Source organism: Rhopalosiphum maidis, chromosome 3 (assembly GCF_003676215.2).
Source record: "Rhopalosiphum maidis isolate BTI-1 chromosome 3, ASM367621v3, whole genome shotgun sequence".
NCBI lineage: Eukaryota > Metazoa > Arthropoda > Insecta > Hemiptera > Aphididae > Rhopalosiphum > Rhopalosiphum maidis.
Genome location: NC_040879.1, coordinates 64,547,568 through 64,563,238, shown reverse-complemented (window position 1 = coordinate 64,563,238; position 15,671 = coordinate 64,547,568). Strand labels below are relative to the sequence as shown.

General features: G+C 24.7%; 2 protein-coding genes across 2 annotated transcripts; one reads left to right on the top strand and one right to left on the bottom strand.

Moving 5' to 3' along the window:
- Positions 1-2,225: 2,225 nt before the first annotated feature.
- On the bottom strand, positions 2,226-11,739 carry LOC113556073. The gene is made up of 9 exons (XM_026960808.2): positions 11,554-11,739; positions 10,247-10,334; positions 9,946-10,183; positions 6,614-6,913; positions 5,000-5,215; positions 3,709-4,800; positions 3,446-3,638; positions 3,096-3,361; positions 2,226-2,445 (listed from the first exon to the last, which is right to left on the bottom strand). Exons 1-9 carry the CDS (start codon positions 11,609-11,611, stop codon positions 2,299-2,301), a joined length of 2,598 nt encoding a protein of 865 aa, XP_026816609.1. The 5' UTR covers positions 11,612-11,739; the 3' UTR covers positions 2,226-2,298.
- Positions 11,740-11,930: 191 nt separating this feature from the next.
- On the top strand, positions 11,931-15,425 carry LOC113556705 (T-complex protein 1 subunit beta-like). The gene is made up of 6 exons (XM_026961812.1): positions 11,931-12,167; positions 12,320-12,635; positions 13,470-13,802; positions 13,888-14,116; positions 14,573-15,129; positions 15,192-15,425. The coding sequence occupies exons 1-6, from the start codon at positions 12,165-12,167 to the stop codon at positions 15,362-15,364; spliced, it is 1,611 nt and encodes a 536-aa protein (XP_026817613.1). The 5' UTR covers positions 11,931-12,164; the 3' UTR covers positions 15,365-15,425.
- The last annotated feature ends 246 nt before the right edge of the window (positions 15,426-15,671 follow it).

The following is a 15,671-nucleotide window of genomic DNA, read 5'->3' as shown; positions in this document are numbered from 1 at the left end:
GATAGCACAAAATAAATTTTTTTTCTTAATCACCTGAACTTGAACAATGATAGTTTCCTAACCAGGATGTCATTAATGTTTGGAATAAAACAAAGAAATTTGTAGTTTTTATTTAACAAAACTGAATAATAAATTTGATTATATTTGAATTAAACATTAAACAAACATTTATATTATTTATACATTTATATATTGACATAATCAGGGATTGGGATTTATAGCACTTAAAATCATCATTAAAAGCATTCAAATAAACATTTAAAAAACTTAAATTTGAACAAAAATATTTATAATTATGATAAAGTAGGTACTACACATAATTTGTGACTGTGCTAAAAATAATACAATCAAATATTACAAATAAAATTGAAACAAAAGTTTATAAAAAATAAATAAAACTTTGTATCATAAAAAATCAAACTTCACTTTCGAGACATTTTGCCTTATTGTTTATAGATTTTCCGAGGGATTTTCAGAAAAAACTAAAATGTAGAAAAACTGGTGAAAAAAGCAAAAATAATCAGAAAAACTGAAAATAAGCATCTTTTTTAAAAAATCATTGAAAAAAGCACTTTCAAATTTCATAATTGAACGTGTTGTAACATGACATATGCTTCCATAGCACTCTGCTACATTTTAAGTCAATCCATAAAAATAAGCAAATGCTTTAAGTCCCGAGCCCTGAATATAATATTATTAAACCTTTATTTAGCTAACACTTGAGAATTTTTTTTATTTTGTCCACCCTTTCCAACTAAAATTTTTTCATGGGCGCATATGATTGTCAAAATGCAATTATATAATATTTATAATTTATATTCAGAGGCGTACATGGAGGGGGGCAGGTCTGGACCCCTCCCATTGAATGACAGAATTTAAATATTTTAAGGTGCAAACCACTGATTGTATATTACTTTTTACTTGTTAAAATAATTTGGACCTCCCCCCCGTACTTTGAAAAATTCCTGGCTCCATGTTAGTTATGTATCATAATAAATCATAAATATAACAACTATTTGCTTGGTATATCTAGCATATTATATAAGTTGGAGCTGTTAACGAATAACAATATTATTACATAGAAAATGATCATAAGTTTAATAATATACCTACTTTGAAGAATAATCATTTTATTGCTGTCTGCATAAACTGGTGATTCTCAATACTTTAATAAAGTACCAACTAATATAAATATTTCTAATAAAATACAATTATTATGAAAGAATATTAACATATAGGATCTCATAAAAAAATATCAGGTATTTAAATTATAACTAAAAAAGTATTCATAAATATACTTCAAAAATCAAAATGAATAGGTGTTTTACCTCAGTTTTAGTACTTATTAGTTAAGAGGACATTGTACCCGTATGTGTTGTCTCCATCTTACCCGTGTACAACATAGAACATTTCCGTTCATCAGTTTCAATGCTATACTGTTAGTTTTGATATTAGACTGAATTAATCTATTATACAATTTAAAGGTAATAGTATTATCTAGGACCACCCATATAATTTTATTGATGTTATTATTTTTAATTAGGTTATGATCGTTTTGAAACTGTAAATTTTAAAATGATCATAACTTCATTAAAAATATTAACAAAATCCTACGGGTGGCCATAAATTATAGTATTACCTTTAAATTTTATAGTAGGTCAATTCACTCTAATATCAAAACTAACAGTAGGTACCGCATTGAAACTGGTGAACAAAAATTTGCTTATGTCTACACGTGTACGACGGAGACAACACATACGAGTACCACATCCTTTTAAGCTGAATTTTGTTTAGGCAAGTTTCATAAGACAATTATAAGTTGTATGTGTTGTTTTTAGACAGTAGTAATTAGCTATTGGTTATATAATATTACTAATATTAAAATATATGTTCCCTACGTTTATTGATAATCTTTTCAGTAATATCTGATATCCAGAAAACAATATGTGATATACAATACATTTTATAATATGTATACTTAAATTAAGTATATTGTATGTATAAACAATTAATTTTGTTAATTATGCTAAATTTCTAAATCTACTAATAAAATTGGTGATCATTAATTTTAGCCAAAAATTGGTCAATGGTAAACATTTTTAAAATTTAAAATTTTACCAAACGCTAGTTATACATAACAAATAACTACAATAACTAATAATTATAAAACTTTGATAGTTTTTGTATTGTAAATAAAACAGTATTTAAAGTCAAAAAATGCATTGTTAATTTAAAAAATTTACTTTATTCAGTTTAGTAATTAAAATAAATAAATACCAATCTGAAATTATACATTATTTATTTTGGTTCCAAAAATAAAGATTTCATTATATCATTCAATCTCTCAATTGCCACTTGAGCGTGTAATTTGATAGTTTCATCTTTGTCGCACTGATATTGGAACTTGAGCATATGATAGATATCTTTTATACTGTCTGTCAAAATCTGTGAATATTGAATTAGGTTAGTATTTATTAAATATGTAAGTTAATACTTGAAAATCTTTTCAGTAAAGGTTTAAGTACGAGTATTAAAATTGAGTAGAAAAAATAAAATATTTGTATTCAAAAAGAGTTGAAAAGAAAACATAATATTTAAACCAGAGATCCCCAAATTGCAGTTTGTGAAAAGTCACATGGTAGTATGCAGGTCACACATTAGTACGGAAAATATTTCTTTTTATTATTCACTCAGTTAGTGGTGGATATAATATTAGTTTAATATTTTGTATAAATTATTGAAACAATTATTATTTAAAATTAATAAATGATTCAGAATCATAGAAAATATATCAATTTATAATCGTTGACTTACACTTCGCACACCATTAACTACAATCTCAAACGTATTTTGTCATAAATTTCTAATTTTTGTAGTTTAAAAATGTTTTATTTTTGAACAGATTAATGTTCAGTCATTAGTGGCATGTGACTAACTCATACCAAATACGAACATGAGTGATATGCAAAAGATAATTTAACTCTGGTTTAAATGTTACAAAAATCATTAATATAAAAAATATAATAATATATATTTTATTTATTATATATTTATTTTCTAACAATAATAGTAATTATGATTTATTGTGAACTTACTTCGAGTAGTTCTGAATCTGCTCCTTGAATGATCATTTGTAATAATAAAACAGCTGCTCTACGAGGTTCAATTGCTGGATCATATCGCAGTACATAATCCGCACAGTTAACAATTTCAGAAACAATTGATCCAAGATTGTAACGCAAGAGTCGACAAATGTCAGCCAGATTCGAAAGACTTGATGCTCTGACTAAATGGTCATTGTCTCTGACACCAGCCATAAAAGTGTTTAGTAATCGATTTTTATACAAAGGAATAGTCTCATCTAGAATGTTAAACCATTAAATTATTTATTTTTAACTTCTAGTTTTTATACATAATTAATTTATTCTTAAATGTTCTCACATACTTAATAATTTTATGGTTTTCATTAAAACTTCACCAATTTTTAATCTAGTTTCCGGTGAATGGTTATAATTTGTTGGCATACTAAACTCTTCACAAAGTATTGGGAGAATGTCATTTGGAAAATATGAACACAAAGAAGATAAAGTGAATATGGCGCTTAAATACAAATATGAATCAGTATTTTTCAAATTTTCCTAAATACAATATTACATTTTAGAATTAAAACTAATACTAATATTATTATATTAAAATCAAATATTATACTTGAATCACGATTAATATTGCTGTTTTCTTTGCAGGAACCATTTTGTCACCAGAGTCTATAATTTTTTTTAATTCAATTAATGCATGTGATCTACAAGGTAATAATGGGTCTCTAGTATCAAATAATACGTCATCAATTGTACGTTGAACAGCTGATGGTTGTTTTGTACAAATATTATTAATTTGTTTAATTTTCTCTTGTGTTTCTAGAATTAAATCTTTTAACATGCCATCCTCTACATTTTCGGAAATTGTTGTAAGAGAATCCATGAAACAGTCAAATTCACAAATTCTATTAGTGTTTTCTAGTACACATCTAAGTACCATCAATGCAGTAGAAAGGACTTGGACATTAATTACATTGTTTTCACTTATAACTTTTAGTATTGACTTAATGAGATTTAAAACTATTTCTGGATTAGTAGATATTGATTTTTGCACATCATCTTTTTGAATTAAATGATGAATAGCTTTAACAATGAATAATGTTTCCATAATAGAATATTCCTTTGATGGTACATCTGTGTACATATCAAGTAAAGTTATAAAAATTGTTTTCATTAATTTTGAGTCTGCACGATTGTCAATTAAATTTAAAATTAAATCAACTTGAGTTTCTAAATTTAACTGATGTTCTTTTTCAACATATTTTATTTGTATGTTTCCACCATCATCATCATATTCTACAGAAATTTGGTATGGGGAAAATATAATTAGTTTTAAATGATCTTTACAACTAGAAAAATAAATTAATATTAAGAAAACTAAATCTTCTAATTTAGATTTCAAATAATATACACCATTAGCAGTGGCTGTATACACATTATATATAGCTGTAGCAACATGTGTCAATAACTTTGGATTTAAAGACCAAATTTCATTCTTGAATAAATAAAAAAGAGAATGCAAATCTTCTATACATCTTGACACATTTTGAATTTTGCTTATTTTCATTAACTGTTCAATTGGGCTTATATAGAATGCTAGAAAATCATTATAATTTTCTTTTGACATTAAATGAATGCAATAAACAGCAATACTACGAAATTGAAGTTGATGGAAATTTTTGTTAGATCTTAATAACTCCCATATCTAAAATATTTTAATACAATATATAAGAATAAGATAATACAGAAATAAAATATTTAATTATTATTAAAAGTATATAATAAACAATTCTGCCTTTTAAAGAATAGGTATTTTTAAATTGTATTCAAATAAAATACATTTAAATATTTTTATAGTATTTAATACTTCACAAAAATTATAATATTATTATATTATTATTTACCTGAGGAACAATATAATTAGTATATTTTTCTTTTGATTTTAAGTAATAACTATGAATTAAATTTGACCATTCTTGCAAACCATGGTGGTTAAAGTTTTGTGAAGTTTCAGAAATTAAATCACATGCCACTCTTAAAAATGTTTGAATTCCATTAGACTGTATCAATAAATCTGAAAATAATTCTCTAAGACCAAGCTTTAAATGTTTCTGGCAATTCTGAAAATAATTATTAATTTTACTTATAACATAAATTTAAATAATGTAAATCATAATATGTGTATAAAATCTTTTTAGAATTACATTAAACAACTAAAGTCAAATACTACTCTTTCTTCTATTTTTCTCAATCAATCAATTAATTCTATTGCTAATTCCTAATGATTATTTACTACATACTTCTCCTCTTTTTATGTTGATAATAATGTAAACATTAAATTCTTAAACTTAAAACTAATAATTATGATCTAAATATAAGTTCATGAAATATCTCAAGAACTGATAACTTTAAAATGCTTTAATCATCAAATGAGCAATCAGGCGTGGATTCAAATGGTATACCACCTTCATTTATGAAATCTTGTTAAGCCACTACTTCATTAATTCAATAATTCTGTTTCTTATGATATTTTTTTAGAACTTTGGAAAAAATATTTATTACCTGTAACTTTATACCAGGAAATAAAATAATATTCATAATCATAAACTAGTATCTAAATTATTTTTAATGCCAAAAATATTTTAAGATGTTATTATTAAAAAGTTAACAAGACTAATTTCAAATTTTATCAGGCATTCTTGGCCTCAGAGCACTATCACAACAAACTTCTAAATATATTAATTTAATCTAAAAATTTTTGAAAATGGTCAACAAGTATTATATATATATATATTTATTTTCAAAAAAACCTATGACAAAATTAATTATGTGCTACTTTTACATTATTAATCATTAACTAAATATTTTTTGGGTTACAATATTAATATTATATATTATATACAATATAATATTGGAATATGAATATTGTTCCTTTGTTAATTGATATACTAATAAGTAATAATAATATTCAAATTCCTTAGTTCTACCTGGTTTTCAATTTTTATATCAAGGTTATGCAAGACCTGTATAAAAGGTCTAGACACGCATATTTCTATGTATACCAAATTCTTTATTTGTAAAAAGAGATAGTCTCATTGAATTATAAATACAAATGTGCTTTAAGGCAAGGCGCAGGGCCATACTGTGCTCACCTCATAACAAACAAAACTAAAAATAAATACAATACATAAAAACTATTTTTAGAGATCAAGATTTGGAAAAAATACAATTTAATTAAAATAAACACGAATATTTTATAACATACTATTATTAAAGAGTAGTGATGCGAATTTATATTAATATTTTGATATGTTATAATTTATATTATGACAGCAAATTAATTTAATGATTTAACCATATATTTTTCTATTATTACTATGAAAGTTTGGTGAATAATGCTTTCTTGTTATGGTTCAATAATAATTGCATACATATGTGTCTAATTTTAGGTTAGTTAATAAAATATTGATCTCTAAAATAAATATTTTTTTATTAATTTAATAATAACTAATAAGTACCTTATGACCAAGAACAAATATTATTTCTCGAATAAATAAAGGATCTCTGTTTATCAAAATGAGATTTTTGAGAATGATTTTAAATGTATTCTGTTCATTTATCAATTGCTCATATTTTGTTTCATCTATAGTACTTTCTGTTGCAATTGCTGTACCAGGTTTTGCAATGGGTAGTAAAGATAATTGACATAATCCTGCAAGTAAAACATTTGTATGTTTCACTAATATGAGTCTTTTTAATGTAGGCTCTTTAATCAAATCAAATAATGAATTCACATAAAATTTTAATTCTTCATATGCCTGAAATATACAATAAATAAATTATTATAAAATTAATAATTTATATCAAATATTAGTTTGAGCATAGGTACCTAATAAAAATATAATAAAATTAAAAAGAAAGTCCTTTATACTTTATACTAATATCTAAAATAAATTTTATCAAATATAAGTACATGTCAACTTATATCATACATTTAAGCAATATTTATTTAAAGTCCAATTAAATTATACATAGTATTATTTATATGAATGTCACACCCTTAAAAGTGTTGTATTTGTCTTACAAACGTAGGAAATTTACATTTTCAATTTGTTTAGGTATAATATTAAAATATTATATTTAATAGCAAGTTAAAAACTGTATTTTAAGTATATAAAATGTTAGTATCTAAAAATGCTCATAGCTTGTTTAAAAATTAAAATATATATATATATAAAAAAAACATAAGAGAACAGATAGTAATTCATAGACCTATAACTTATAAACGGAACATCTTTCTGTATATGATCTGAACTAGTCCAGATAAGTAAAATTGCAGAGATGAATATTCTTTAAAACTTTTATTATTGTGATAATATCAATGCATAAAGAACTGCTAACTGAAAACTGTTTTATTGTATATATCTTTATTAAGGGGCATATAAGTTAATACTTATCACTAATGTATGATAAGTAAATATTAATTACTAATTAGTACTTTATGTAGCATACTAACATGTATAATTAGGTTTTTGTTTTCTAATATCTATCAGAAATAAAATGTTATACTTAATTTAAGAATTAAATTAATTACTCAAGTAGTCAAGTCTCAAATAGAATAAGGTAAATAAGTACCAATATGAACATATAGGATATATTATATATATCACGTTTGTACAGTAAAAAGTTAATTTGTACAAATTAAAACTTGATTGGTAAATTATTGTTACTAATGTTACCTTAAACTTCACCAGTTCACCACTCATTGCATGCATAAAATAAATAAGTAATTTAACAGTGCTATAGATAAATTTAAATAATTTTAAATAAAATAAAATATTATATTCTACATTTTAAATGTCTACAAAAGTATTTCTTAATTATTTAGTGAATTAATTATAATATTAGCTTTAATGTAAATACAATATTATTGTGGAATCCAAATATATACTCCATATTTTCAAAGCTTTAACTTGCATATGCATAATCCTTCAGTGTTTTATGGGACAATACCTGTCATTACCAATGCAAGTTATACATTGTTTAATTATTCCATCTATTAATATAAAGTCTAAGTAATATTCACTCCATTAAATTTGATATAGGTCAGTTCACTTTAATATTTAATGTAACAACTAAAAATTGGAACTACTAAATGTCATTTTTGGTATATTATGTGTTAATAAAATAAAGACAACAGTTCTGGTGGGTATGAAATCATCTTAACAATTTATTAAGTAATATTAAATTAGGACAATTAGGTAGTTGTGACAACAGCTTGACGTGAATTTTTATACTAAGAACTTACTCTTAAAACTTAACTCTTAACTTCTTATATAGGCTTAACTAGTCCTTTAAGTTGGGGGGGCTAAACATTTTTATAGCAAATTTTTTTAATTAAATTATTATTTATTGTTTTTATTGATGATAACTTGAATGATTATTTGTTTATATGAAACATTATATATTTTTATATTGTAAGCAATAATAAAGTTAATACTAATATGTTTATAAGCATATACATTTACCCGAAAATTCTGGGGGGGGGGGCTGAAGCCCACCCAAACCACTAGTTATGCTTATGACCACTTGATACAACTTGAATAGTTTAAAGCAAAGTTAACGCTTTTTGTTTTTTTGACTAGTTCAAATGTAATAAATTTTTCAGATATTGCTGCATATTTCCAGTTGAAATAAGAATAAAAATTAACAAAATTGAAACAGACTATATACATCTACCATACAATTGATAACAATGTAAGGTAAATCAAAACCAATAAATCTACACTTTTTAGGTACTTGAGTACACTTATTGTTGAATAAATCAATAATTAATAACTATTTTTGTTAAACAGTTCAAGTTGGGTCAGGAATTGTTCATGAAAAAATAATTTGTAAAATCAAATAAGGTACTTATTTTATAGGTAGTATTAGAAAATGTAACAGCTATTATCATTAGTTATGTCCTGCTTAAGTTATTAAAAATCAAAATGAATTGCTATATTATAATTTTAATTAATACTTTCTTTACATTATTATATATTATTATATATTTCTTTTTTTTTTTTAGGAACATATTGTTTCTACTTAAAATGATTCTTAAATGAATATTAATTAAATAAAATACTGTATACTTTTACAAATTTATTTTTTCCTTTTATTTTTAAAATTAGTATTTAAGTAATTTTTTTTTTCAAATTTAATATTTAACATAAAATATTAATAATTAAAATTGAATACACCTATATTTGAATAAATACAAGAAATTTTATATTTTTATAAAATCTTGCTAATAATTATACACTGTAATCTTTATTTCATAAAAATGAAAAATCACACTGAAAAAAAGAATACATTATGTCAAATTGAAGATGCCATTTTTTGAAAAAATTTATTTAAAAAACTGGCTATAACTCATACTTACTAAAGAAATGGAATTTAAATGATAATTGTCATCATTTATTATGTATCTATTTTAAGTTTTAAATATGGGGTACCTAAATTTTTATTTTTTCAAACAAATTTTTATGTGTATTCATAAAATTTCCAAGTGATAAATGTTGTATGGTGCGTCAAAGAAGCAATAACAAACAAGGACCTAAAAATATCATTAAATTAAAATGAAGCAATAGGAATATAATATTTTTAATTACCTTAGTTGGTTTTCAAACCGAATCAAATATTAAAAAAAATATTATTATAATTATAACAATTTTTGAAAAAATTAAAAAGGGTCAATCACTAATCCTAACAATAACTTATATAGTATTAATTTTAAACTATTCAATTTTTAGCGGTAAATCAAATACATATCAATAGACAATAAATTATAATAAATAATTATCATAACTGTATCAGGTGAAATTTTTTGGATGACTTGGACATGTTTATGGTTATTCTCAAATGATTTCCATATACTTGGTATAAGACATGGAATAAAGCCATAATTAACAACAGAATTTAAGCATTTTGATACTGTAGCACAATGGACGGCGCTTAAAATTATATCAGTAGAATCATCAGAATGCTTTAACAGACATTCTTTTAGACAAGACAATAGTTCAATTGTCTTCTTAACATTAATAAATCTGAAAATAATAATGTCTCATCATTAAATAAAAAATCAATTACAATAAAAATAAATACATTACCTAAGACTTTGATTTTTATATTCATGGTCAGATGAATCAGAATTAAGATCCAAAACCCTTTTAAAGGTATTGTCACAAAATATATCACCTAAAATGTTTACAAACTAAAGATAAAATAATCACATTAATGTTTATTTATTTATTTATTTATACATTTAATAATACACGATAGGATTTTATAATTTACATTCTTACTACAACCACGAGTATTGTATGTAAATACATTATATATAATGAACCTATTCATTATAATTGGAGCATGTATCATTAATAATTATTAAATTGAATTAATAATTATATTAAATAATATAATAAACTAATATTATTAAAGGCTTTATCAAACAGAACACATTATTTATGCGACATTAAAATAACGCTTTCTGTTTGACAATGCCTTTAAGAGAGAATATTAATAAAACTATGTTTTTTTCATACACATACAATTTAAATTAAGTAACATTAAAAAAAAAAATTAAAATCAATGTTTATTTAAAACTTTTTATTAATATTTAAATTTGTAATAGTTATAAATTGTTTTAATATTTTAACCAATTATAGGTATAATTATTATTTCATTATGATTTCAAGTTGGAAATTTTCGATAAACTGACTCTTCATATTACATTTGTTTAGTATACAGCAGAGATGGGCAACTCAAAATTACTAGTGGGACAATTTTTAGAAATTATAATCTAGTGGGTTAGATCAAAAAATTAAAAGTCATTTAAAATATGCATTTTAATAATTAGCATTTATTTTGTTTATAATATAAATTAACATTGAATACAAAGAAGGTTATTAAAAATAATTAAATTAAATTATTATACTATTACTGTAGTTGCTTAATGTGAGTTTCGAGGATGTGCGACTGCTAATGATAACACCGCAAAGTAAACATAAAGTAGATGACTTAATGTTTCATCTGTAAGACGATTGTTTTTGTTTTGATTTTACATGTTTCATATTTGAATAGACTATATAGTATAGAGTATAGATGATAAACTTTAAAATAGTATGAAATAATTTGAAAATGTTGCACAGGCCAGTTTCCCATCACTGCTATACAGTATACCTCCTCTGAACCATCTAAAAACTACTTTTGCAATGAGGTAAATTAAAAAATATTAATTTATTTTGAATTAAGTATAATAAATTGAATTAGCAGTTCAAGTCAATACTGCAATTTACTTTGATTTTGTACTATCACTAGCATAATATACTCAAGTACTGCATACTTATTGAAGTTTGTAATATTATTTTTAAATAATTCGTAAATCAATTAAGAATATTTAAAAGTAAAAGCTCACCAGAACACTTCGTAGAGGTGATTGTGGACATCGAATTAATAATATTTTGGATTTCCATGACAAACAATCGTTAAGGTATGTACAAAAAAAGAAAAGCTTGCTTTAAGATTCATATAATGAATAAAAACAAAAAAATGTAAATGAAAAACATAAGTTCTAACTTTAATTACTATTGTATGATAAGTCACATTAGTTCTAAACTTATGAAACGGCGGGATGCTAGTTGATAATAACCAAATAATATGATAAAATGCGAATAATATGTTTTATCAATAATAAATGATAAGCTCGTACATAATACCACGATAACCGCCAAAGGTATATTAATTTGCCAAATTTTAAAATTTACGGTTTTTACTGTTTTTTTTTTTTTTTTTTTGTCGGCTTGTAGTAGATATGTATTTTGTTGTGTTCACTGGACTGGGACAACGATTTACGATAGTGTTGACGTGTTGTTGTCTTTACTCTTTATTCCATATCTCCGTTGTTGTATAGACCGTACAATTTTGTTAGTATTTTGAGTTTTCAGTATTCACTTTTCACCAACAAATTTGCATTCAATTTTGTTTTAATTATTGATACTTAATGCACATAATAAATTAATCACAAAAATGGTAAGCTAAAAAAAAAATAATAATAATGTAGACACAAGAACTATCTGCCTATGAGTTCGGCGAATGATATTCTAAAAAATTTATCCGAGTGCTTGTGATGTTTAAATATCAATAGCTTATTCTTATTTCTTATTATGTTTCATTATTTGTAGGTTTCATTGAATCCTGTACGCATTTTGAAACACCAAGCTGAAGAAGACCGAGGGGAAAATGCACGTTTATCTAGTTTCATTGGGGCTATCGCCATTGGTGATTTGGTCAAAAGCACACTAGGTCCAAAAGGTATGGACAAGATACTCATTTCTGTTGGTCGTGGTAGTATGGATTCCAAAGTTGAAATTACTAACGATGGTGCAACAATCTTAAAAAATATTGGAGTAGATAATTCAGCTGCTAAAATATTGGTTGATATGTCTATGGTTCAAGATGGTGAAGTAGGTGATGGTACTACATCTGTCACTGTTTTAGGTAATTTTGTATTTAGTTATATCAAGTATTATGCATCTAAAGTTGATAAAAAAATTATTAAGTTATAAAAAAAGCTTTCAAAAATGTATTTTAACTTTTAACTTTATAGTTAGTATTCACAGCTAATAAATACATAATAATTAATAACACAAGTAATATCTATTCTTTTATTTATTTATTATAATTAATAAAATCTGAATTAACTATGTAAGTAAACAACAAAATTGCATACAATTTACCACTTAGGGAATATATTTGCATTATTATATAAAACATATATTAAGTGATATATATTAAAGTTTAAAAGTTAAAACCTTCAGCGTATTATACTCTAAGTCAGGGGTCCCCAATTAATATTTTTAAAGGGCTGCATTAGGGATCTAAAAGTTTTTCATGGCCCATCAAAATTCTAAGTACATATTTACATTATTTAAAAACCAATAATATTTAACAATAATAACACGTAAAATGTTGTCGTAATATGTTACGACCTGGCCCGTATAAAATGTGCCACCATTTGGTAACCCATGCTCTAAGTAGTCTTGAGTTAATGATAAACCAAAATTAAATCGTAAAACAATATTTTTGATAGGTCGCTGAATATAATAACAAGATTGTTTGTTGAGTTGTCACAACAAATAGGTTTGTAAACACTAGTCTATAGTATACAACATTACTTATAATAATTAATTACCTATTTAATTAAATTTTATATTTTAACTAAAGTATTAATTTCTATAAATTGGTATATACGATTGATATTATAATGATGAACTTGTGTAGGAATATCAGCTAATATTAGATAAAATTAATATATATTTTTTTATTTTATAGCTGCTGAATTATTACGTGAAGCTGAAAAGTTAGTTGATCAAAAAATTCATCCACAGATTATTATTGCTGGATGGAGAAAGGCAACACAGATAGCACATGAAGCTTTACTGGCAGCTTCATTAAATCATAGTAAAAATGAAGCTGAATTTCGAGAAGATTTATTAAATATTGCTCGCACAACATTAAGTTCTAAGATCTTGTCTCAACATAAAGAACATTTTGCCAAACTATCAGTAGACGCAATTTTGCGTTTAAAAGGATCTGGAAACTTGTCAGCTATACAAATTATAAAGATAAAGGGTGGTTGTTTGGAAGATTCATTTTTGGATGAAGGTAAGACACATTTTAATCGAACTCTAAAAAAAATACATACTTTAATAAATTAATTAATAATTGCTTATTATTTGTATTTAAATAGGTTTTCTTCTTGACAAAAAGATTGGCCAACATCAACCAAAACGTTTAGAAAATGCTCGTATATTAATAGCAAATACACCTATGGATACTGACAAAATTAAAATTTTTGGATCTCGTATCAAAGTTGATTCAATGGCAAAGGTTGCAGAACTTGAATTAGCAGAAAAAGAGAAAATGAAAGATAAAGTTAGCAAAATACTTTCCTACGAATGTAATGTGTTCATAAATAGGTAATATGACAATCCTTTAAATAATTTGTATTCAAAAACTACTTGAATTAATTTATTGTTAAAATAAAATCTTTTCTTTGTTTTGTCCTTTTCTCTCAACTACATGGGATTGGACACCCTTGTACTGTATTCCTACACCCTCAAAGAGAAAAAAAGAACTCCCTCCACATTTCCTAAATTTACATCAGCTATTTTCTGTTATTCTCTAATCTGTCTATCATTGTTAATACAATCTGAGTAATCAAAATATAAAAAATAAAATATTTTGTTCTTGTGTTTCTAATATTATTATGTATTATTAATTATTACCTAATTTATTGTTATAAAAACGGCTTATTATTTACTACTATTGTATTAGTTTATTTAATTTATTATTGTTCAGTGACCTTGCATACTTAATATAATTTTATAAAATGTCATGATTAAAAATATTAAAACAATATTTTATCTCTTTAGGCAATTGATCTATAATTATCCAGAACAACTTTTTGCCGATGCTGGTATAATGGCTATTGAGCATGCTGATTTTGATGGCATTGAACGTCTAGCACTAGTAACTGGTGGGGAAATTCTGTCAACTTTTGATTCTCCCGTGAAAGCCAATTTGGGCACATGTAAACTTATTGAAGAAATAATGATTGGTGAAAACACATTGTTACGTTTTTCTGGTGTGGCTCTTGGTGAAGCTTGTACTATTGTTATTCGTGGAGCCACTGAGCAGATTATTGACGAAGCTGACCGTTCTTTACATGATGCCTTATGTGTTTTATCATCTACTGTCCGAGAGCCAACTATTGTCTATGGTGGTGGTTGCAGTGAAATGTTGATGGCAAATGCTGTAAGTGCTGAAGCAGCCAAAACTCCAGGAAAAGAAGCTGTAGCCATGGAAGCGTTTTCTAGAGCATTACAATCTCTTCCCATCACTATAGCTGACAATGCTGGATTAGATTCAGCACAATTAATAAGTGAATTAAGAGCTGCTCATGCTCTTGGAAAAAATAATATGGGATTAGGTCAGTAAGAATTAAGTAGATTTTATAAAATTCAGTATTTATGATGTTTATTTTTTATTAAGATATGGAAAATGGTTGTTTGGGTTGTATGCAAGAGATTGGAATCACTGAATCTTTTGTTGTTAAAAGACAAGTACTTGTATCTGCTGCAGAAGCTGCTGAAATGATTCTTCGTGTCGATTGCATCATCAAGGCTGCTCCAAGACAGCGAGTTGAAGATCGTGGCCATTGTTGAGTGCAGTATCATATTGCTTTAAAGTTAATTTTAAACAAACACATTCTGATTGTCAATATAAGACTGCTTTAATTATTTTTTAATTTTGTTAATTTTCAGTTTTATATACAAATATCAATACTAATTTTGAAGTAATTTTTAATATTTATAAAAATTTATCATATTATGTTTGTGTATATTTTCTTTTTATTCAAAATATATTTGTTGAGATAAAAAATATTAATTAAACAAGTTTTAATTTTATTTGATAGTTAATCTTTTTTGTTTGAGTGTAAATATCAAATTTTTGCCATAAACTTATACAATA

Excerpts from the sequence above, each read along its gene's own strand:
- LOC113556073 (XM_026960808.2), bottom strand. The coding sequence starts at position 11,611 with ATGGAAATCCAAAATATTATTAATTCGATGTCCACAATCACCTCTACG. Across the intron at positions 4,801-4,999 it reads CTAATTATATTGTTCCTCAG|ATATGGGAGTTATTAAGATC; the intron begins GTAAATAATAAT and ends AAAATATTTTAG. Across the intron at positions 3,362-3,445 it reads GAAAACCATAAAATTATTAA|ATGAGACTATTCCTTTGTAT; the intron begins GTATGTGAGAAC and ends TTAACATTCTAG.
- LOC113556705 (XM_026961812.1), top strand. Across the intron at positions 12,636-13,469 it reads TACATCTGTCACTGTTTTAG|CTGCTGAATTATTACGTGAA; the intron begins GTAATTTTGTAT and ends TTTATTTTATAG. Across the intron at positions 13,803-13,887 it reads AGATTCATTTTTGGATGAAG|GTTTTCTTCTTGACAAAAAG; the intron begins GTAAGACACATT and ends GTATTTAAATAG.